This window comes from Cricetulus griseus, assembly GCF_003668045.3.
Source record: "Cricetulus griseus strain 17A/GY chromosome 1 unlocalized genomic scaffold, alternate assembly CriGri-PICRH-1.0 chr1_0, whole genome shotgun sequence".
Lineage (NCBI taxonomy): Eukaryota > Metazoa > Chordata > Mammalia > Rodentia > Cricetidae > Cricetulus > Cricetulus griseus.
Window position 1 is genome coordinate 78,189,556 of NW_023276806.1, and position 23,042 is coordinate 78,212,597.

A 23,042-nucleotide genomic window follows, 5' to 3' on the forward strand; every position below is an offset into this window, starting at 1 on the left:
ATCCATATGAAATAATAAGATTTCATAATCCAGCTTTATTAATTTTTAATATTTATAGAAACCAGTATTTGAATAATTTTTAATATAAAATAAGTCCTAGAGCTGTACTGCTGTGAAAAACACACATGTTATTAATGAGTATATCTTGTTATCTCACCTAAATTATTCATTATGTTTGTGAGGCCATGCTTCATGGATGGCTTCCTTGAAGGTCTAGGGTCACAACTGACCCTTAAACCTAAGTAAACAATACCTGGAGGACACTAAAGATCAATGCAGGAATATACATGGAGGCCTCAGACATAGAAAAGCAGTCATACATGTGGCATAGCTATCAGGAAGTGGAAACAACATGCTGTTAAATATGAATGTGATGTGCTAAGGGCCCTGAGGTGGAATCCAAGAGAAGAGTAGTCACAGTAGTAAAGCCATGCATACATCTTACGCTTCTGGACACAGGGAAGATTTTGAGTAGATTTGTTTCTTGTTTATATATATGTCAGTACCTACTACAGTGGATTGTTTGTAAGTGCTTCCAGTAATGGCAGAGGTTTTCTCCCCAGCAATAATCAACTTCTGTAGGGGATGCTGTAGCCACGCCTGCTTAGGGGCTGGCTACAGGTGTGCCTGACCACATCTGCGAGGGCGTGGTCAGGGTGATGTAGGGAAAGGGAAGCTTTCCTGGTTGCCCTGCTTTCGATTTCTTCTTCTGCTTGCTGTACTTACTGCTGCCTGCTGGCTGGCTAGGTAGCTCTGTAAGTAAGGCTTTTCCCTATTAAATTCCCTTGTATTTTTACCTGACTCCGTATTGGTAATTTCCACATTAAACTTCAGCAACTCATGGTATTTAGTGCTTCACAAATCAGAGTAGATGTACATTTATGGGTAGGATCATGTCTGTATGGATGAATATTAAGGATAAGGACAAGAAGAGAGAAAGAAGAAAGAGAAGATAGAGTAAATGGAGGAAGAAGAGGAGACAAAGGAGGAGGAAAACAGTAAAAAGGAGGAAGAAACGGGGAAAGGATGATGAAAAAGGAGGAATTGGAGGAGTAGGAGAAAGAAGAGAACACTGAAAATTCAAAAGCACTGGCAAGAGATTTTCTGCATCACAGTAGGTATTGTGCTAAACAAAGGGCCACACAGGAACTCTCACCTGGGAAGGTATACTTCCACCTTTTGTTTTTTAACAGAGTTTGTCCATTCTTCAATCAGCTGTGCTTTGAGCAGAGGCTCCAGTGTGGCCAGTGGAACTTCCTGTCTGGACAGTACCAGCATCATGCTAATCTCATCTCCCTCATAGGGTATTTCTAGAACTTGGTAGATGCCACCAGCCTCGTTGGATCCATCACTAAATTCCCCTAAAAACAAAATAAAGGCTTTAAGGTTCATATCAAAGCTTTCAAAAATGATTTCAGTGTCTTATGTCTTTACTTGAAAAGAATGTGGTGATCTGCATGGACTCTTGCAGAAGACCTGGGTTCAGTTTTTTGAATATACACAGTGGCTCACAACCATATGTAACTTCATGTCCACAAGATCCAAATGCCCTCTTCTTGCTGCCTGCCAGACAAGCACATTTGTGGTACCCATAATACATACATACATGTAAGAAAATACCCATGCAGATAAAATAAATCTTTTTAAAAGAAAGTGAAATAATGTTTAGGAAACAAAAAGACTTAGGTATCCAAAGAAAAATGATGTATTTGAGAAATGCCTTGAAAGTAAATAAATCGTCACCTCCAAAATGTATATACTTCTTTTGGGGGAGGGGGTTCTGAAACAGGGTTTTTCTGTGTAGCTTTGGAGCCTATCCTGGCACTCGCTCTGGAGACCAAGCTGGCCTCAAACTCACAGAGATCTGCCTGCCTCTGCCTCCCAAGTGCTGGGATTAAAGGTGTGTGCCACCAACGCCTGGCAAAATGTATAAACTTTTGAATTCCCAGAATTATCTCACATGTTTTATGTTCTCTAGACTCGTTTTTAATTTTAAATACAATAATTCAATTTAACATAGTGAAAACTCTGATTCTAAAAATAAATCCCTGTCTTCAAGTTGGGTGTAACAACTTGTATTCTTTGATTTTTAAGAAAATAATTTGTATTATTTTGGTACTCCACTATCACAATTAGAAGATACAAACCCAATGTTGCCTGCTAAAATAAAATCAAAACATTATATACTGTATATCAAGTGTATTTACAATAATAAAGTTCTCAAAGTCAGCCATTAATAAGTGAGATAATTCATTTTGTCTTTCATTAATTTAGATTAATTTCTTAGGCATGTGTGCATACAAGCAGAAACTCACACACACACACACACACACACACACACACACACACACACACATGCAGAGAGAGAGTCTTTTAAATACACCCTTTTGCCATTACTTTAAATTTTCTCTATCAACAAACTAAGAATAATATATCTGTTATTAATATTTTCCTAATTATATTAGACATGAAACTAACCATCTTGGTTTTCATAGTTAAAACTGTTGGTTGTATATTCATTATAAAATTACATTTCTGCTAATGATCTAACTAATTATATAATTGAAGAGGAAATAATAGCTTAAACATCTGAAGAGTCCAAAGAAATTCAATGAAAATAATGTCAAAGATATTGAATTGCATCATGAAATACAGTTCTCTCAGCCGTACAAACACAAAACTGAGATCTAAAATGTTTTAAAGTCCATTTTAGATTTTTTTTTGTATATGTTTGTGTAGTTGGATATATGTAAGTGTACTGCATGATTGAGGGTGCCAAGGAGGCCAGAAGAGGACATCAGATCCCAGGAAACTGGAATTATGAGCAGGTGTGAGCTGTTAAATGTGGGTGCTGGAGATCGAACCCAAATCTTCTACAATAACAGAAAGTGATTTTTAACTGAAGAACTATTCCTCCAGCCCCTGATATTTCAGTTTTAAAGAAAAATTTTACAAGGGCCTGGTAAGATGTTTAAGGGAGGAAGGCAATTGCTGCCAAGTTCTGGGGATCTTATTATGGTGGAAAAAGAGAACCAACTCACTCCAGATGTCTTTGACCTCCACACATGAGCCATGGTATACAAGCTCACAAACAAACAAGTACATTTAAAAAGTTAAAAGGAAAGAAAAAGAAAAATATTTAATAAGAATGTTTAAAACTAAATCAGATTCTGGGTGAACCATAAAGCTGAAGACCATCCCAAAGCCAATTGTTTGGTGAAATAAATTAAAATGTTATCACACAAGATCAGAAATTCTGGGTGTGTGTGTGTGTGTGTGTGTGTGTGTGTGTGTGTGTGTGTGTGTGTGTGTGTGTGTGTGCCTGTGTGTGCATTTACATTCCCCCTCTTTGCCTAATAATTGTATAAGAAGTTCAGGATAAGACAGTCCAAACCCTTCAAAGCTCTTACTAAACTCACAAGTTTAACTTCTGCATAAGGATTGCAAGACTATATGTGAATCAATTGTTTTAATCAAGCTAAATTCTCCACTAGACTGATAGGAGTCAAACCTATGAAATTTTAGTTAACAGCTAAACACTCAACTACTGGCTTCAATCTACTTCTCCCACCTATCAGAAAGGGGGCAGGAGAGGACTTACTAGAGTCTGTTCTCTACCCCTTCGAATTTGCAATTCAATGTGATTATCACCTTAAGACTTGAAAAAAAAAAAAAAACAGGGCTATAACCTCTGTGTTTAGATTTACAGTCTAATGTTTATTCAGCCATTTTATCACACAAGATCAGGGGTGTGTGTGTGTGTGTGTGCCTCTGTATGTGTTTGTGCCTGTGTGTGTGTGTGTGTGTGTGTGTGTGTGTGTGTGTGTGTGTGTGTGTGTGTGTGCAGGTACAAAGATATCATGAAGCATATATGGAGGTCCTTGCCTACTTCTTCATGTGATAGCACGACTGGCATTGTTTTACTATTGTGTCTTAACAGACTACCTGTGCCATGCATGTGTTTCCAGGGAAACTCCTATCTCAAAGTACCAGCACTGGGATTATGAGTGCACAATATAGGGTCCAGTTTGGGTTGAGTGCTGGGCATTGAAACTCTGGTCCTCATGCTTACATAGCAAATGCTTAACCCAGAAAGTCAACTTGCCAACCCAATATCAGATCATTTTAGATGAGTAAAGCCACTTGGCAGGTGTAATTAACTTTATAAATTAAAGATTTATGTTGGAAAACTGTCAATACTATACTATTCAGTCATGATCTAATGACAAGCATTTGGAAATGTAGCCAAGAAAATTGAGCTATATCCCAAATTATATTCTCTGGGAGTCGGAGCAATAAATATCTCATACTTCTAAAGATTTGTTGATATAGTACAAGAATTAAAAAACATAAAAACTGTCTTACCATAATAAAATTCTCCTTGTTGATACATCATTGGAATCTGTACTTCACTTTCATCATCTTTAGTGAAGGAAAAAGTTCTGGTATTTTCAGGTCTAAACTGTGATTTCCAATTCCCTTTGAAGTACACAGCATTGATGAGGGCCAGATGAGTGACAGCATCAAAGTCCCTTGGAGATACCAAATCTTTCAACAGACCTGTTTAGGTGAAGTCGATGAGAATTCACATTAAATTGAAAAGTGGAAGGACAAATAAAAATTTTTCCATACCACCCTCTAAAAGAGTGGTCCCTAAGAATGAAAGATGTGTATATAACAAAGGTAGAAGGATCTTACTTCTAAAGGAAAAATGCTATCATACACAAATAATTACATCATTATCAATAAAGGCTATCCAAAACAAGATTATGTCTAGTAGCATTCTGACACAAAAACTCCCCACTCACATCCAAGGACATCTTGGCCTTACCCAATTCCTTGGTGCAATGATGCATGTAAAACTATGAACATAGACAAAGCACAGTGATTTCTCAAAGGTTACTTTTTAAAGATTCATTTATTTTTATTTTATGTGTTTGTGTGTTTTGCCTGGATGTATGCCTGTGTACCATGCATATGTATGGTACTCCTGGAGGTCAGAAGTGGGTTTCATATCCCCAGGAACTACAATTATGGATGGTTGTGAGATACCCTGAGGTGTTGGGAACTAAACTCGGGTCTTCTGAAAGAGCATCAAGTGCTCTTAAGTACTGAGCCAACTCTCTACCCATTAAATTTTACTCTTCAACAGGGCATATAAGTGTCATTCTATTCAAACTTGTCCACTGACTATTGTCATCTTCCTCCTGCTTTTGATGAGATGCAAACAGATAATTGAAAGCTAATTTAATTCATGATACATTACTTTCTCTATCACTTGAAATCTTTTTCAAGTCTATCCTGAAAAACAGTAAGTTACTGATATTTCCTAAGTGACCAAAAGAATTTGAAAGCTAACATATTTTAATAATGCAACATATTTTAGGTAGATAGTTATTCTCTCTGAATTCTTGATAATGTTAAAATGTATCCTTTATACCACAAATCAATCTCATACTTTAAAAAAGTAAGATCAAATTGATTTAACATTTTCTCATTTTGTCAACCATATGACTTCTTTAAGATAAGCACTATCTCTGGGTTGTATGTGTTGTAGGGTAGTATCTGATAATGTTTTTTCTTCTAATATAAGATTTTATATTTGGGAAGTTTTGACAATGATGTTTCATATAACAAACAGCTATACTAATCTACTTAAAATATTAATTTATCTTTAATTCATTTTTAAATTTTCATACATCATGTATACTGTTTATTGTACATTTTCTACATATTCTCCTACATTGATTTTCTCCCCCCTCTTTCATTAAACTACTTTTAATTAGTCTCAATTTGTAGATTATTATTTCAATTATCTAACTGGTTAGTTGGAAAATAAATGATGAAATTTTAACCATCTACAAGTCTTAAACATATTTAAAATATGAATTATGGGGGCTGGAGCAACATCTCAGCAGTTAAGAGCACTTGCTGCTCTTACACAGGACCCATGAATGGTTGGTTCCCAATACCCACAGGCTTACACCCCAGTTCCAGGGGATCTAAAGCTCTTTTGTGGCCTCAACCAATATGTAAGTGGTTCAAATACACACACACACACACACACACACACACACACACACACACACACACACATATATATATATATAATAAAAATAAATCTTGAAACAACAAACAGGAATTAGAAATAAAATGCATAGTATATGCAGCCTATTTCTAATTCCTCTTTACTAATTTGAGCTACAGTGGTCCATTCATTTTAGAATGAATATTTTTCACTTGTTAAAATTACTTGTTAACTTTGGGAGCCCATTCCACATAGAGGGATACTAGGCCCTATCCCAAAGGATATGACAGACTCTGAAGACCCCCTATGGAAGTCCTCACTCTCCCTGGGGAGCAGAAAAGGTATGGGATAGGTAAAGTGTTAGTTGGGAGGGGGGGCAGTGAAGGAGGGGAGGCAGAGGGAACTGGGATTGACAGGTAAAATAATCTTGTTTCTAATTTAAATTAAAAAATGGAGAAAAAGAAAAAAATGCCTATTAGCTGTCATGGCTATAAAACCAAGAAATACCTTCAAAAATTTATTTTTATTTCTTTCTTATTTTATTTTAATTTTAAAATGAAACTATCACCAACTACCATTCTGTCTCTAATTTATCAGATAGTTCAAGCAAAATTTCATAGAGTAACTGTACAGGAGAGTTTCCTCTATTGATAAAAGATGATCAAAGCCAATATTCTACCCATGGCCACAGATTTTACTTATTTAGTAAAAGCAAAGACACCTCCTAAAGTAAAAGATGTTTAAAATTGAGCTAAGTAGTGAAAAGAAAGCACATACTGTTTGTATAATTCTCCACCCACTTATTGATGTAGTTGGCCACAGCTACATTTTGACTGAAATCCACATGATTAACTTCTGCATTAAAGTACTTTTTCATCATTTGCAAGAACTCATCATTGATATGAAATCCATTTTGCACAAAGAGGGAATTGGCAATTTTCATCACGTATTGTCTTTCTTCGGCAGAGACCATGTTAGAAAAATCTTTCAGGAAAGAAAATTCTTCACCTGCAAGATAGCAAATGACAAGTTTTTCAGTGAAACAGATGTCGTGAAAGACCATTATAACACAGTGAAAAACATGAGGACAACAGTGACCAGTGAAAAGAGGCAAGCTTGCTCTCACAGAGCAAGGATCTTCAAGGGCTACTTCTAGATGCTCAAATTAGCTTGGTCCAGTTCACCAAGGGATACCTTTTATTTGTTTTTGTTTGTTTTGTTTTTAGTTTGTTAGTTTTGCGGAGTCAGAGATCAAGCCCAGGACCTTGCACATGCTAGGGAGATTCAACTACAGCCTTTCATTGTGAATTGGATAAAGTCTACAAAGAAAAAACAAATTTAAGTATTTTCTTTCAAAATCCTTGGCTTAGTAGCATTCAACTGGTCTTTCTTAAGGTTACCAATCAAAATTTAATTATCTAGAAGATATTCCTTTAAATTTTTCTCTCACCAAACTATTTAAATATCATAAGTAGAGCATCTATTACTTTCTTTTTAAACTTTGAAATGAATTTGCTCATGTGTACACTGGGAAGAAGCATTCAAACAGAAATCATACCCCATTTTAAAATTATTTCTCTAATACCTATAATTTTTATAATAATAGTACATTTCAAAAAACTTAGATTTTCTTTAAACAATGAGAGTATCATTGACTATAAAGCAGACTGTGATATTCTTCATAATCATATGCCTCTCTTTATAATCCATCACATTACCTTTTCATTTATTGCTATGATAATTTACACTGGAAATTACAGAATCACCTTTTGTTTTCTTTAATATGCAAGCTTATTTAAGTGATACTTTTAAGAAGATATACTTTCCTTAGATTTACTCAGCTATGTCTAGAGACTGGACTGAGCCCTTTTTATTCTAACCTTTCTAACTATATTCTTGCAATAAGATGCTTTCTTACTTCTAGTAAATATTTGCTGCCTCTGGCAGAAGGCAATATGATTGAATTCAAAGTTTAACTCAAATAATTGTGAGAAATAAAACCCAACAACTCACCATTTTTCAGGCCATCGTATCCCATTGAATGGCGGATTTCTTTCAAAGTAGATCCTTGAGCCCCAAGCTCCATCACTCCCATTGCGAGGGCAATGCTCAGTGGAGAAAAGAGAATGTTTTCATCTTCTCCAGTGGCTCGAAGATGGTTATACATATTTACTGACCACTCAGCTATGGTTTCATCTGGGAAAGTAGCCCCTATCACCACACTTTGTATAGCCAGTAAAGAGAACACTCCAAAATAAGCCATCCTGGAATGGTTTCAAGTCTGGAAAACAATAATTCATATATTAACTATTATCTCTGATACATAAATTAAAGGAAGAAAAACAAAGAATTAGTACTTCATGTGATTATAAGATGAACATTTTAATAAGCTGAAATTTATAAACTATTCAATACTAATTTATCTGTAAAAATGTCCTTTAAAGATTTAAGAATAAGCTTCCTCTCCTGCCCCACCTCTCTCTCTCTCTCTCTCTCTCTCTCTCTCTCTCTCTCTCTCTCTCTCTCTGTGTGTGTGTGTGTGTGTGTGTGTGTGTGTGTGTGTGTTTGGAATGGAAGGCATAATGCTAAGCATATACTCTAAACTTGAGTTAAACCCTTGTCATAGTTTTCTTTCTATTGCTGTGATAAAGCCCTGACAAAAATCAATTTAAGGAGGATAGGGTCTATTTGTCCTTCAGATATCTTTCTTATACAACTCAGGTCCACCTGTCTAGTGAAAGTATTGCCTGTAGCGAACTAGACTCTCCCAAATCAATGAGAAATCAAGAAGACGGCAGACAGACATGCACACAACTGAGTACAATAGATGAAATTCTTCAATAAGTTCTTTCTTGCCACTTATGTCCAGTTGACAATCAAGATTAACTATCAGAAGTCACAGCCTTCAAACTTCTGCTTTTAAAAAGAATCAATTAATAGTCAATTGGACAGAAAAGATTGCTAAGTTGTGAAGATTCTACAAGGAACAGGATGGACATGGTCATAACACTCATGACATTATGAGTATATATGATGTCCTGGCTTGTTTTATGTCAACTTGGCACATGCTAGAATTATCTGATAGAAGGAAGCTCAATTTAGAATTAAGAATTGATAATATGCCTCCATAATATCCAGTTCTAGGACATTTTTTAAATTAGTAATTGATGGGGCAGGCACTGCCCAGGGTAGATGGTGCTAAAGAGCAGGCTGAGTAAGGTGATGAACATCACCTCAATCCTCCAGGTTCCTGCCCTATTTGAGTTATTGTCCTGATATTCTTCAATGATGAGTAGTAATATGAAAGTGTAAGCCAAGAAAACCCTTTCCTCCTCAAGTTGCTTTAGTCATGGTGCTTCATCATGGTATTAGTAATCCTAACTAAGACAGAAATTGGTACCAGGATTGTCAGGTACTGCTGTGCAGACCTGATCTTGTTGTTTGTCATGGGATGGGGGAGGGGGTAGAAAGATTTTGAAACTTCATTCAAGAAAAGCCATTGAGTGTTCAAAGCTTAGTGAACTATTCTGTGAGAGGTTGGAAGAAATCAGATGCTTTAAGCATAGCTAATGGGTCAACCTAGTAGGATTAAAGAAGACAATTCTGAGGGTAATTTGAACGGTGGGGGCCTACCTCAAGAAGTTTCAGAGGGAAAAAATTTTAGTAAGTGGTCTAGAAACCATTCTTGTGATATTTTGACAAAGAATGTTGCTATTTTTTTGCCCTTGTCCTAAAAATCTGCCTGAGGATAAATAAAAGCATTTTTTGATTCATGGCAGTGGGAGTGGAGATTTCAAGGAAGCCTATAATGGACTCTGACATGTGGTTATTAGTAATCACTCTAATGAGAATCTATAATAAAAAAGAGTAAGTTAGACAAAGAGATGTACAAAATGTACAGTTTGAAGTGAAAAGAAGTACCAGGGAGTGTAATGGAGTTAAAGCCAGTGCTCAAGAACATAAAAACTTAAAGAAAAGCCTGATGTTTAAATGGAATAAAAGAAGTGGTACCTCAGGGCAAGAATCCACCCAGCTAAATTTCCAACTTGTGAAAACAAATTAAAGAAAAGCTTAAGTGGTGAAAAGACCCATCAACAATTGACAGTTGGTTCAAATGTAATTGAAAGAAGGGGCCAAGTTCCAGCCCCATCAAATAGCAGAATTGAGCAGCTTTGACAATGTGCTTCTAGCTTTATAGTCACAAATACAAGAAAGGGATTGAGGAATCTTCCTCTGTGGCTAAGGAAAGCCACTGAGACCAGGCATATGTCATGGGTATCCCCAGGGAGGCCATTGTGTGAGAGTGAAGCCTGAAATTTTTTGGAGACTTCAAGATCCTTGAGATACAAGAGCCATGGGATACTGGCCAAGAAGAGTTGCAAACATGATGTAGATACAGTCCAAGAGAAAGAAGTTTGTTGCAGTCAACAAAGCTGGAAGATGGAGTTCTGAAGAACACTCAGACATCACATATGGAGATGCATAATTTGGAAATTTCTCTGTTGGGTTTGGTCTTGTTTTCCTTAGTATATCCTCACTATGCTTCCTTTCCTCCAAGGGTTATACTTAAGATATTTTCTTGAGTCAAATAAAATATGTGATATTTCATGAACATAAATACATTCAGTTTAAGGAACTGAAATTCCCTCCCTTTCCTCTCCTCTCCTCTCTTTCATCTTTCTATTGGGCATTCATCTTTAGTTCTCTCCACTTTTAACTTTTAACTTTTAACTGGTGTTGAGACTGTGACAGACTATGGAGACTTTTGAAGCTTAACTGGATACATCTTTTTGTATTATGATATAGCTACAAGTCTGGAGGTGGGGCAGGGAGTTGAATGTGGTGGTTTGAATGAGAATGGCCCCCATAGGTTCATAGGAATTGGAATTTTTTGAAAGGATTACAAGGATTAGGAGGTGTGCCATTGTTGGAGTTGGTGTGGTCTTGTTGGAGGAAGTGTGTCACTGGGGGTAAGCTTTGAATTTTCAAAATTGCCAGACCCAGGTTACCCTTCCAAATTCCCACCAAACAGCTCACCAAGCTTTGAACACTCAATGACTCTTCTTATTCAAAGTTCCAAAGTTCTTCTACAATCCATGTCTGTCACCACAATAACCCACTATCTTGACAGCATTTTCTGCCTTAGGGTTACTATTATTATGTTTGAGATACCACAACTACAACTTAAGGAGGAAAGGGTTTATTTGACTTATGTTTCTATATCACTGTTCATTATTGAAATAAATCAGGATAGGAACTCAAAAAGGTCAGGAACCTAGTGGCAGGAGCTGATGCCGAAGCCATGGAGGAGTGCTGCTAACTGGTTTACTTATCATGGCTTGCTCTGCTCGCTTTCTTATAGAATATAGACCACTATCCAAGGAATAGCACCACCAACAATGGGCTGGGCCCTGCCCCATCAATAACTAAATAAGAAAATTCCCTAGTTGGATCTTACAGAGGCTTTTCTCAATTGAGGTTACCTCCTTTCAGATAACTCTAGTTTGTGTAAAGTTGACATAAGACTGGCCAGGGCGATAATATGGTGACTAGGAGAAGACCTCAGCCAGTACTTGTCCCATAAGTGTGAGGACCTGCTTTTGAGTTCTATAATCCACCTAAAAAAGCTTTTTATCTGTTTCCTTTTACCTCTTGCTTATGAGTATATCTATATTTAATGCTGTCTTCACTACCATTGGAGTCCTGTTTTTTTTGGGTTTTCATTGTGAACAGTGTGGCTCTTCAGGATTGTTTTAGGCCTTCTTCACTAGATTGTGACTGATAGGCCACACAGCCCCTGGATTGAGTAGCTACTGGGTTCTCAGTTTCTCCAGGGTACAGGTAGCCAACATTGGACTATCCAGACTATGCAGTGTAAGCCAATCTAATAAATCTTCTTTTAATATAGTAATACACAGAAACACACACACACACACACACACACACACACAAACACACACATTTACATGGATTATGTTCCTTTAGAGAACCCCGACTGACAACAAATCTCAACATTGTCCAAACAAAACAAAGCCCAAATTCCAAATCCAAACCCAACTTTTATAAAGTTGTTTGCCCATAGTCTGACCTGCAGACTGAGGAAAGACCTGGATATCTCTCTCTCCCTCTCTCTCTCTCCCTCCCTCCCTACTTTCCTCCCTCCCTCCCTCTCTGATAACCTCCCACTAAGTCACTATAGGCATCTGGAAGGCAAACTGCTTATTAAAACAATTAAGTAACTTATTTGTTCTTGATCATTTTTTAAATCTACCATTAAAACACCACATAGAGTCATGTTGTACAAACACATTAGGAAAATTGTATTTTAATTAGACTTGATAGTCTCAATTAATCCAATAACAGTGTGCACAGAAATTTGACTGAAGAGTATACTTCCAGCAGGCTTTCTTCCAGAAGACTCTAACTGCTCAGTATTGTGATCCCAACTTCAGAGAACTGTTTGGTCACTTTCTACATGTCCTTCACATTTGAGAGTTAGATACACACTCTTTTTGTCTGAGGATTCTCAAGGCTCTCTGCATAACCCCATCTCCTTGCTTTTGTAATAAGATTTGTGGAATACTTGCTTGTTTAGGAAGGCAGACTCCATTGGGTAACTCAAAACCCATGTTTTAAATGCTATGGATTCTAGGAGGTAAGCAGCTGCATCAGAAGATGCTCTGTGACTCAGCTAGCACTGAGGTAGAGCCAGCTGACAAGACCCCAGCACTGAGAATCTGCAGATGCTGGTCATTCTTGCTCTCATGGATTCCCCTGAGAACATAGCTGGAGCTTCCTCTTTCTGGGTTCAGAAGGAAAATAAGCATGCTTTCTTTCTTTTAGTAAGATTTGAAGATTTACCTATTATTGAATTCATTAGGTTTAATTATCCTTAGTAAACCATAAATCCGAGTTAGGTTCAAAAGCCCACTTTGTTTTTCTTTTTTCCCATTGATATATTTAGTTAGTTAGCTTGTTTGTTTGTTTGTTTATGTAGTGTGTATAGTACGGGGCATGTATACACCAAAGAGACCAACTTGAGGAGTTTGGATCTCTCCTTCCACTATGTGGGTAGGGGGCATAGAACTGAGGTCATCAGGTTTCAAAGCAAGTATTTTTTTATTAATTTATTTTTTACATTCCAATCCCCCACCCCAATCTGCTTCTTGGAGGCAGTGAGGCCTGCCCTAGGAAGTCTACGAAGTCTGTCCCATCATCTTGTGGAAGTAGGACCAAGCCACCCCCCCAACCTGTGAGCATGGTATCTCTCCGTATAGAATGGGCTCCAGTAAGTCAGTTTGTGCATTACTGTTAGATCTTGGACCCATGGCCATTGGCCTCATATATTGTCAAAGTCACACCATTGTCATCTATATGAAGGGAGTCTAGTTCAGTCTTATGCAGATTCCCCATTTGTCAGACCTGAGTGAGTGATCTCTCACTAGCTGACCCCATCATGGTCTTGACTCCTTTGTTCATATTATTGTTCCTCCCTCACTTTGATTATACTCCAGGAGCTTGGCTCATTGGTTAGTAGTGGATTTCTGCATGTGCTTCCTTCTGTTCTGGAAGAGGGTTCAAACGTCTCTGGGGTTATGGATTGTAGGTTACCCAACCTACAATCTTCTGCAAAGCAATATTTTTACCTGATCAGCCACCTCATGACCCCCCAAAACCCATCTTCTTGATCAGTGTACTCAATAGTCTAATATGCCATCTGAACTTCTTGACTGTGAAGTCCTGAACCTGGGCCTCTTGCCTTTCTTTTAAAATTATATACTAGGATGCTGGGGACATGACTCAATGGTTAAGAGCTCTTTCTGCTCTTTCTCCAGACCGAGGTTTATATCAAACATCTCACGATTACTTGTAACTCCAATTCCTGAAGAATTAACACCCCATTCTGGCCTCTGCAAGCACTGGAATACATGGCACATGCATGCCCACACTAGAACACACACACACACACACACACACACACACACACACACACACACACACCTGAATAAAATAAAAATGAAAATTAAATCTTAACAAAAGATTTGATGAGAAGGCTCAGTGGGTAAAGGTACATGCCACAAAATGTGAAGGACTAAGTTCTATTGCTAGGACCCACATGGTGGAGAGACAGAACTGACTGGTGTAAGTTGTCCTATGTCCTCCATGAGCACATTATGGAGCATGAACTATCTCCAAAACTAAATGTAATCATCCAAAAACTTTAAAAGTCTAAGTAATGTGATAAGATAGTTGTATCTGCCAGTAAATAATGCAGGTCTTAAAAAAATGGGCATAACACAAGTGTCAAATTTCAATGTAACAAAAATATTTTATTCATATAAAACAAAACTGTATTAGCACTACAGTCCAGAAAATGATAGTAAGTTTATTAAAATATATTCATAGACATTTTAATTTACAAATAAACTAATCATGAGATAATAACAACTTGTTTAAATTTTGTTGCTTCCCTATAAGGAGTGCTCCCACTTTATAAATGAAAACAATATAATCTGAGATGTTAGAAACTTTCCCATTATCATAGGAGTTCTGGACCCAGAACTGGGGCTTGAGTCATCCTTACATGGTCTGGTCTATTAAGGTAATGTTCTTCCAGGCTTTGAATAAACAGAGAGAGACAAGTGTTGGAGAACAGGATTTGGTGTATACTGAATAACCCTAGAAAGTCAGATGTATTTTCTCAGTCTTAGTGTCCACATTTATGAATGAAAATGCAAATCCTATGCTACAAAATTATTAAAGAAATAAGTGAGAAAATTTCTGTGTGAAGTACTCATTTTAAATACAAGTTAAACGAAAGGCTGTAGTATGAAAATGAGGACCTTCTGGCCCAGTTAATGTAATATCCTTGTACATTCATTCAGCCAAGGGTGTAGGGTTTATGAAGATAGAAAAATATTTAAGTACAGGCTCTTGTCCTCAGGGACCTCACACATCATGGTGTGTGAAAACACACTCTAATACCTGATCTTACCTTTTACAGAAAACCAATCCTCTAAAAGTCAGGACAAAGTCAATTGACCCATCAGAAAAAAGGTGTCAAACTGGTGAGTGCAAATGATATTCCTTATGCAGGATGATCAGTGACTTGAGATGAAGATGCCCTAGTCTACAGCAGATAGTTCAGATAAAGAATCTGTGTTTGGCAGCTCTGCATTTTGCACGTCTCCCTGTCTTCAGGAAACCATTGTCTAAACCATTAATATATCTTTCAATAACTAGAGGACTCTGGTAATAAGTACCCAGTATGTTTGTGGAAGAGGTTTCTGGCACGGCTGTGAGCAGCCAACTCTAGAGCAAATTACTCTAGGAAATTAGGGGCCTGTGGCTCGGGATGGTGGCAGCAGGTCAGACCATGAAGCATTTTTCAAAACTACAGAAAGACCTGGATTTTAAAAGCTTAGATACCCAGCTGCAGAAAGAGAGCATCCAGTTTACAGGCCAAATTTCCTTTGCTATCCTGGTTATGTATTTCAAGTGTCACCTATCCTACTCTCGGGTATTTAACTTTTTGGCTGGGTCAGGATCTCATTTCCCTAATGTACCTAGTAAGTGTATGTGTTTCCCATATGTCTTACTGGGTCTTGCTCTCTTCCCTTGGACACACTTCTCATACTAGTCTGCAAATGTCATGACCTCCCAATTAATCAAAATAACTAACATATTCTCAAAGATGTTCAGCCTACTTTCCAATGTGCATTGCTAAATACTCCTGTGGCTTTTAGAAGACTTTGCCTTGCTTGGACATTTTGAATGCCTTTTGGATCAAACACGGCTCCTCAGCTTATCAAGGACTTCTCCCCCCCTCCCTCCTTGCAATATCAATATTTGGTTCTAGTTTAACTCCTTTCCCTCATATCCAGTGGTTGTCAACATTTCCATATTATATCCCATGCACTTCTTGCTGTTTACTCAAAGGCTGCAAATGCAGTTAGTGTCTTTTGATTTGTGCTCAGAACCAAAACAATGATTCTATTGCTCTCTAGCTACTATCCTCTTCAACCTGACATGCTGGTAGGCTCCAGACAACTGCCTTGACATAACCTCAGAAGTTCTCTCATGCCTGTAGAACAACCCCCCAGATATTTAGTGTTGTATATTGTTGGGGCCCATAAAGACGGTTCACTCCATTTTGCCTCAAGGTTAGAGAGTTCAAAACTGTCCTTAGTAAGTCAAAACACCTAAAGGTCTAAGGCTTGGCTACTGCAGGATGTTTTGGCCTTGGTAGAGGATGTTTTATCTAAATAACAACAGACTTGGGCTCAGGTGTGTTTACTCTAGACCATCATGGCCAGATAACAGGTATACCAAATGCTTAGAGGATTAAGGGAAGAAAGTCTGTTTGCTCCTTATACATGATAATAGAATTCTTCTGCCATGCCCACCCCCTTTTGGTTGGGATACTTAAGAATGTTGAATAATAAACTTGACTCCTGACTCTATCCTGTGTCTCTGTCTTTCTTTTAAGGTCTTTATCTGCCCTTTCTCAATCCACACTCCCTGTCTCAGGTATGAACCAGGCCAGTCACTGGCTCCCACAGAAGCCCCACAAAGACAGGTAGGTTCCCACAGTATATCATCCTTTGTATAAATTTCTACACTCTACTCTCTTCATACACCCTGCCACACTTGCCAGATGCTCTTTGGAAACACAAGCCCCAGAGTCACTCTCTTTCTTGCTGGCTTGTGCAGCTCTTTCTGGAACTGTCTTACCACAGTTCCCCGTGCTCTGATTCTAATCAGGACTCAGGCTCTGCCATGCACCTACACCCTTCATGAACAACCTCTTGTTTTTTCAGTTAGAATTTCAACAGTGTCCTCTGTTTCCACATATTAAAGGTAATTCCATATATGTAGCATCTTATTTGAGTGTTTTGAGGGCACCATCAAAGGGTATTCTTTGTGTACTCTAGACTAATGAGAGTAAGCAGTGAATGCATTACACAGGGGAAGCGACAAATCAATGTTTATTGAATTAGTATGGTATAAGACTTGAAGTCAACCAGTGCTTATTAGACGAAACAGCCAGAGGGGCTTTAGTCTCTCAACACTACCAGTTAAAATCATCTGAGCCCAAGGATACTAGCTCATTTTCATTTGTTATTATTTTTGACAAAGTGTTTCCTCACTGCCTGTGAGGCCACCTTTCCAGCCTGACAAAGTGGTACTGTCACTAACACTGGTATAAGGTGACAGCTGGCCACTGGAAGCAGTAAGAACAAGCACACCTCCTTGAACAATGGCACAGGGGCCACCCAAATGCTACTGTGATAGCATTAGTCTACAAAATGTCAGGGCCACTAGAATTAATAAGCAACATTCTCAGGCCAGTTGCTCTTTCATGGAACCTTACTTTGGAGATTTATTATTTACAACAGACTGAAGTGAATGCTTTAATGCAAAAACTGCAAAGGCCTATACTGAAGGGACCAGCTCCCCATTTCAGCAGCCATCACAGCCTAGCACGTGCTTGCCTGACCTTGCCTTGATCACTAGGAAGTCAGATGCCTGCCTTGTGGCAAGGAACCAATCAGAAGTTAGCTGTTGGTACTATGCTTTACGGCTCTGGGTGTGCTTTACGGATAAGTGCACAGCAATGATGCGAAGAGCATAGCAATCGCCTGGCCAATAGGCCATAACAACCAGTTGACCAATCAACACAGGGCAGGCCCTCCAAGCCTGGAGGGACACCAATCCTGACCCTGTGCGTACCCCTAGACACTGCCCTTATGCTGCCCTATAAGATCTCTATGTAGTGGCTTCTCGCTGTCTTTCCTAGCCATCCACCATGCTGGATGGATGAAAGGCCTGAGCTAACATGGGGTTAGCTTGTTAAACAACTACAATAAAGCTTTGTGCTGTTTGCATCAAGCTTTCGACTCTGCCCGGTGATTGGGGTTGTCGGGTCCTGGACCGAGATCCTGGGGGCCTGAGCCTCCGTGGGTCTTTCATTACAATGCTTTAATGCAAAAACTACAAAGGGCTACAAAAACTACAAGGAGTTACAGTCCTGGAATAGCAGTAGATGCATGCTGTAGTGGTAACTCTTCTTACCAGTCGTAGAGTAGGTGGTGTGTGTGTGTGTGTGTGTGTGTGTGTGTGTGTGTGTGTGTGTGAATATGTGCATACTATATTACAAAACACAGCATAAAGCACACGAGGGAGCAATATTCCTATAATTGCTTTATGAGATTCATATAATTAAATGCCAGCACTGTTAAATAGATAGTTTTTAAAAGATCTTCTCAAGAGGCTGGAGAGACGGCTGAAGTGTTAAGAGCACTTGCTATTCCTGCAGAAAACCTAAGTTCCATTTTTAGAACCCCTATACAGACCTCACAACTGCCTGCAACTCCAGATCCAGAGGATCTGACATCCTGTTAGAGCCTTGGATGTCACCTTAGGTATATGGTACATACACAAAGAGGCACACACATGTACACATGAATAATAATATTTTAAAAAAAGAAAACAAAACATCTCAGGCTTATGAGATGGTTCAGCAGGCAAAGGAGTTTGCTGCCAAGCCTGACAACCTGAGTGCCAACCTCAAGACTCAGATCCTGGAAAGATAGAAGAGATTCCCTAAAGCTTTCCTCTGACCTCACAAGCATGCTGTAGCATGTGCACCCCCCACCCCACCCCCACACACAGACTCTTACAAACACACACACACAAACACACACACACACACACACAAATCAATAAACAATAAAAATATTTAAAAACTGAAACAAAATCTTTTCTGGTATCTAACCTCATTAGTAAGATGATCCAAAATGCATTTAGTTTTGTTTTAATAGTAATTATTTCACATTCAAAAAAACTGATTTCATTATTGTGAGTTGAGAAAAATAAGTAAATATGTCCTTTCTCCAGGAAAAAAAAAAGGCAGGTGGAAATAACTAAAGAAATAACTGATAGAAAGAGAGATGAGAGGAGAGTGAGGGGGAGAGATTTCAGGTCCTTAAACCGAAAGTATTTGTGTTCAGGAAATATCACATCTTTTATATTTTGCTTTAAGTTTTGAAAACTTTATGGTGCCCATCTGGAAAAGTGTTTGAAAACATTGTTCCAATTTGGGTTAGTATTCACTCTGTTGATAAAACGTGAGATGAGCTTAAATCTCATCTGTGTTTTCTGTTTTATCCAGAGAAAGGCATGTATCATCAGATCAGACATTGGAAAATGTATGGAATAGTTAATTGTTACAAGACAGAAAAAGGCTACTACTTGTTAACAACAATAACAACAACATCAATAATAATAATAATAACAACAACAACAACAACAACCTGCATCTTAGCAGGCCTGTAATTCAGCAAAATTTCTATTTGTAACACGCAGAGTCTTCCTCCTCTTTCCCAGTTTCAATTTTTCTGACATTGCAATAAATGTTCTAATTCAAAGAAACCAGCTTATCTTCAGTCAGAGAGTTGAGTTGTGACATGGTTACTGTTTCAGGCTATAGTTTGAACAAGTGTGGTCTTTGGACATTTGTCAGGGGATACTGCATTCTCCTACTGGCTTCTTTCCCTCAGTTCTGCAGCTCACAATTGAAAATTGTTCCTTCAAGTTAGAGCTGAAAGTATTCACAATTGGATCCTGTTTGTGAAGAGACAAGAAAGTTTGCCGGGAACATAAATTTGCTGTGTATGGTGCAAATGTTCATGGGGGAGGGGGGGCACCTAACTTTCTCATAAAACATCAACTGAATGTTTAAAAAGGACCCAAGAAAGAAGATACATGCACACAGATATATCTTTCCCTTTTAGAGTAGCCAAAACAAACAAACAGCAACAACAACAACAACAAAACAGAATGACAACAACAAAACCTGTCCATTAGATGCCAAGCAGTGTAGTTAAAGGCAGAAAAATTATCAGACCACTCAGAATGAATCATAGTGTCCTAAAGATAGGAAAAGGAAATAATCCTTCTGTTCTGGGATAAGGAATATTGTTGGGGTGCTCAACTATCGAGGCTTTCCAATATCTTTTGAAATTGTCTTATAACTCTATGTATGAGACTAAGTTGAAACACATGTGAAAGGCAGGAATATGGGTGAACTGCCCAAATAATAACTCTGCATTTTTGAAATATTGTAATGACTACATTTTTAATCACAAAAGTGCTAAAAAGGTATCAATTGAAAAGAGCGATATGGAGCTGAGGAGACTGCTCACTTAGTAGTGGTAAAGGCATTTGCCAAAAAGCCTGGCAATATTTGTTTGATAACCAGAATCCATATGGTAGAAGGAGAGAATCAACTCCACGAGTTGTTCTCTGATCTCTATGCCTTCCACACATGCACATGGCACACACACACACACACACACACACACACACACACACACACACACACACACACACATTAACTAACTAAATGTAAAAGAAATTAAATGCATTATAAAAACATTACATCCTGTGCCAGAGAAGTGAAAACCAAAAATACTCCTGAGGAATGTTAGACAGGTTTACAATTAACTTTCTACCATGACATGAATAAATCTCCACCTTTTTTTCCCTCCTACAGATATGTACATTATTTCCTTTATACATCGTCTTTCAGCTGGGCAGTGGTGATGCACGCCTTTAATCCCAGCACTTGGGAGGCAAAGGCAGGTAGATCTCTGTGAGTTCGAGACCAGCCTGGTGTACAAAGCCACACAGAGAAACCCTGTCTTGAAAAAAATAATAATAAAAATAAATAAAATTTCTTTCCACCTCCAAAGTACTTATTAAATGATGTTTCTCTTGAAATTAATGACCAAGGTAGTAAGAAAATGCAAAAGGGTTTAATTCTGTAAGTATACATAGTATTGTTGGGACTCAAAAAACAATAGCCCCAAGCATGGTTCCCTGTGTGCTGATTATTGTCTTTGGAGATTACCAGTTGCTACAAGCAGCTTTTGTCTGATACCTTCTTATCTGCTTTAGGCTCAGTCAAATACCATGACTTACCTTCCACCCTTCTCTGCAATTTCCTAACTACTGCTAGAAAGAAGATATAAGAATGGGATCGTATTTAGTTAGGCTTTGTCACAGGTATTGTTTATCTCTCAGGTTCAGGAAAGATGATCTCTGATCATTTATTACTACTCCAAATTGCCAGTACTTTCCACCTTCCTGACTGTTGTGAAGAGAGCATTTAAGCTTCCACCAGCTCGACCTTCCCTGAGGTCTCATCTTTTGTGGCTCCCAAGCTATGCACATCAAACGTAGCTGTAGATTTTTTCCCTTATTTCTCTATTGTTTGTTTCAGCAAACTGAGTTGTTTAATCTGCAGAGAGAAAGCCTGAACTTTGCTACAACACAACAATTTGGTCCTTTCCTCTTTCTCCTTTATCTAAACCCAGCCACTCAGCATATCTTTCCAGGTGTTAACTTGCAGTTTGCAGCACTGTGAATGCTTGTGTTCCTCTCTCCCCTGTGGGATTAAATCATACCAAAAAAACAGCTCCTTCAGACTTATCTCAAAAGTTGAACTTGGGAAAATGTCAGGTAAATCAAAAGGGCAGAACTGAGGAGAGAATAAGCTGTAAAGATTCAATTTATCAGCATAAACTATGAAAGAAGTGGGCCAAGCTGCTGACAAAGTGTCTTGAATGGAGAACAATATGTTGTCCAAAACATACATTTATATTTTCAGTTTACATTATTCTATGAGTTTGGAAAACTTTATTCTGAACAGAGTTATATATAGCCTTATAAATTTTACAAGACTGACAGTGATGCAAATAATCTTGTCCATAAAATGCAAATCACATATACATGATGGAAGGCAGCTGATGACTGCCCTGTGGACAAGACCAGCTTTGCATCTATTAAGTAATGGTATTCCAATTGACATTCTGTTGGTGCTGAGAAATTCAGACAATATAGAATTAATTAAGGTATTAGTTGTGTATTAACCCATATTATATTGATCAATATACATGCTACAATATTATTAATGTAATATTATTAATAATACTAAGGAATTAATATTCCTTATAGACATATATTACTCTGTTTCATGAATTCCCCAGAGATCTCTCGTAGTGATCTAAATAATACGTCTAATATATTTTCAGTTTATATTTATATGAATTAAAATAGTAACCTTTAAAAATAATTATCTTTTAACTGATTAAAAAGCTAGAAATTTTTCTGTCAAGAATATTTTCTTCACAATACAACCCAAAAATCTGAGTTGAGCAAGAAGTGGAATAAAGATCTCTTAAATATCCTCTAGTTATCTTTTAAATAGCCTTTTGATCTTTAAATACCATTTAGTTACTAATTGAATGAGTACTGTACACATCACACTCCCAAGGATTTGGTAGCACTTGTACCTTTTAAGTACTGATCACAAAACAACTAGCACTAGCTTAACTTCTTGTATATTTTGTTTGCATCCAAGAGGGATGTTGGTCCTGGGCCCCATCACTTGGGAACTAACAGATCTGGTCCTATGAACACTGAAAGCTAGAAAGGGAGAAAATATGATTGCAGATCTCCCCAGACTTTCTGACATCTTCTGGCATATGTATAAGATCTTTTCTGAATTGCTCAGAATCAACACAAAGCTAACTGGAGCGAAGGTACACTGTGACTTAGAAGTCTCCCGCACAATGCCTGTGACTTTCAAGAGGATTTCCTGGGAGTCTTCCTTTCCTCTTGGAGATAGGGGCCTCTAAACCTTCAAGACTATTCAATATCCACAATAACTTTCAGGTAAATTGTTTTTGTTTTTCTCTCAAACAGTTATGAATAAATATCTAGTTGATCCCTTCTCTCTTCAAAAGAACTCTTAAAAATTAAAAGCTAAAATACGTTGTGTTTTTTTTAAATCTAGAGTAATGCTATCAAAATATGTCTGATGCTTGTTAAAAAGGGAAAACATCATTCAAGAGACTATACTGCAATGGGTGTTCTGAAATAGTGGAAGAGATTGGCATGATTATAAACAAAAGAATATATATATATATATATATATATATATATATTA

The 23,042-nt window shown here is 37.8% G+C and overlaps 1 protein-coding gene across 5 annotated transcripts in view; it reads right to left on the reverse strand.

The window, feature by feature from the left end:
* Positions 1-23,042, reverse strand: part of Serpini1 (serpin family I member 1) — an 85,263-nt gene that overhangs the window by 21,627 nt on the left and 40,594 nt on the right. For all 5 annotated transcript variants that reach the window (XM_027391801.2, XM_027391799.2, XM_035450782.1 and 2 more), the window contains 4 exons: positions 8,042-8,309; positions 6,806-7,036; positions 4,366-4,560; positions 1,157-1,361 (listed from right to left, as the gene is read on the reverse strand). In XM_027391801.2, coding sequence (XP_027247602.1) covers positions 1,157-1,361; positions 4,366-4,560; positions 6,806-7,036; positions 8,042-8,291 — 881 coding nt within the window. In that variant the 5' untranslated portion in view covers positions 8,292-8,309. The remainder of the gene's footprint in view (positions 1-1,156; positions 1,362-4,365; positions 4,561-6,805; positions 7,037-8,041; positions 8,310-23,042) is intronic.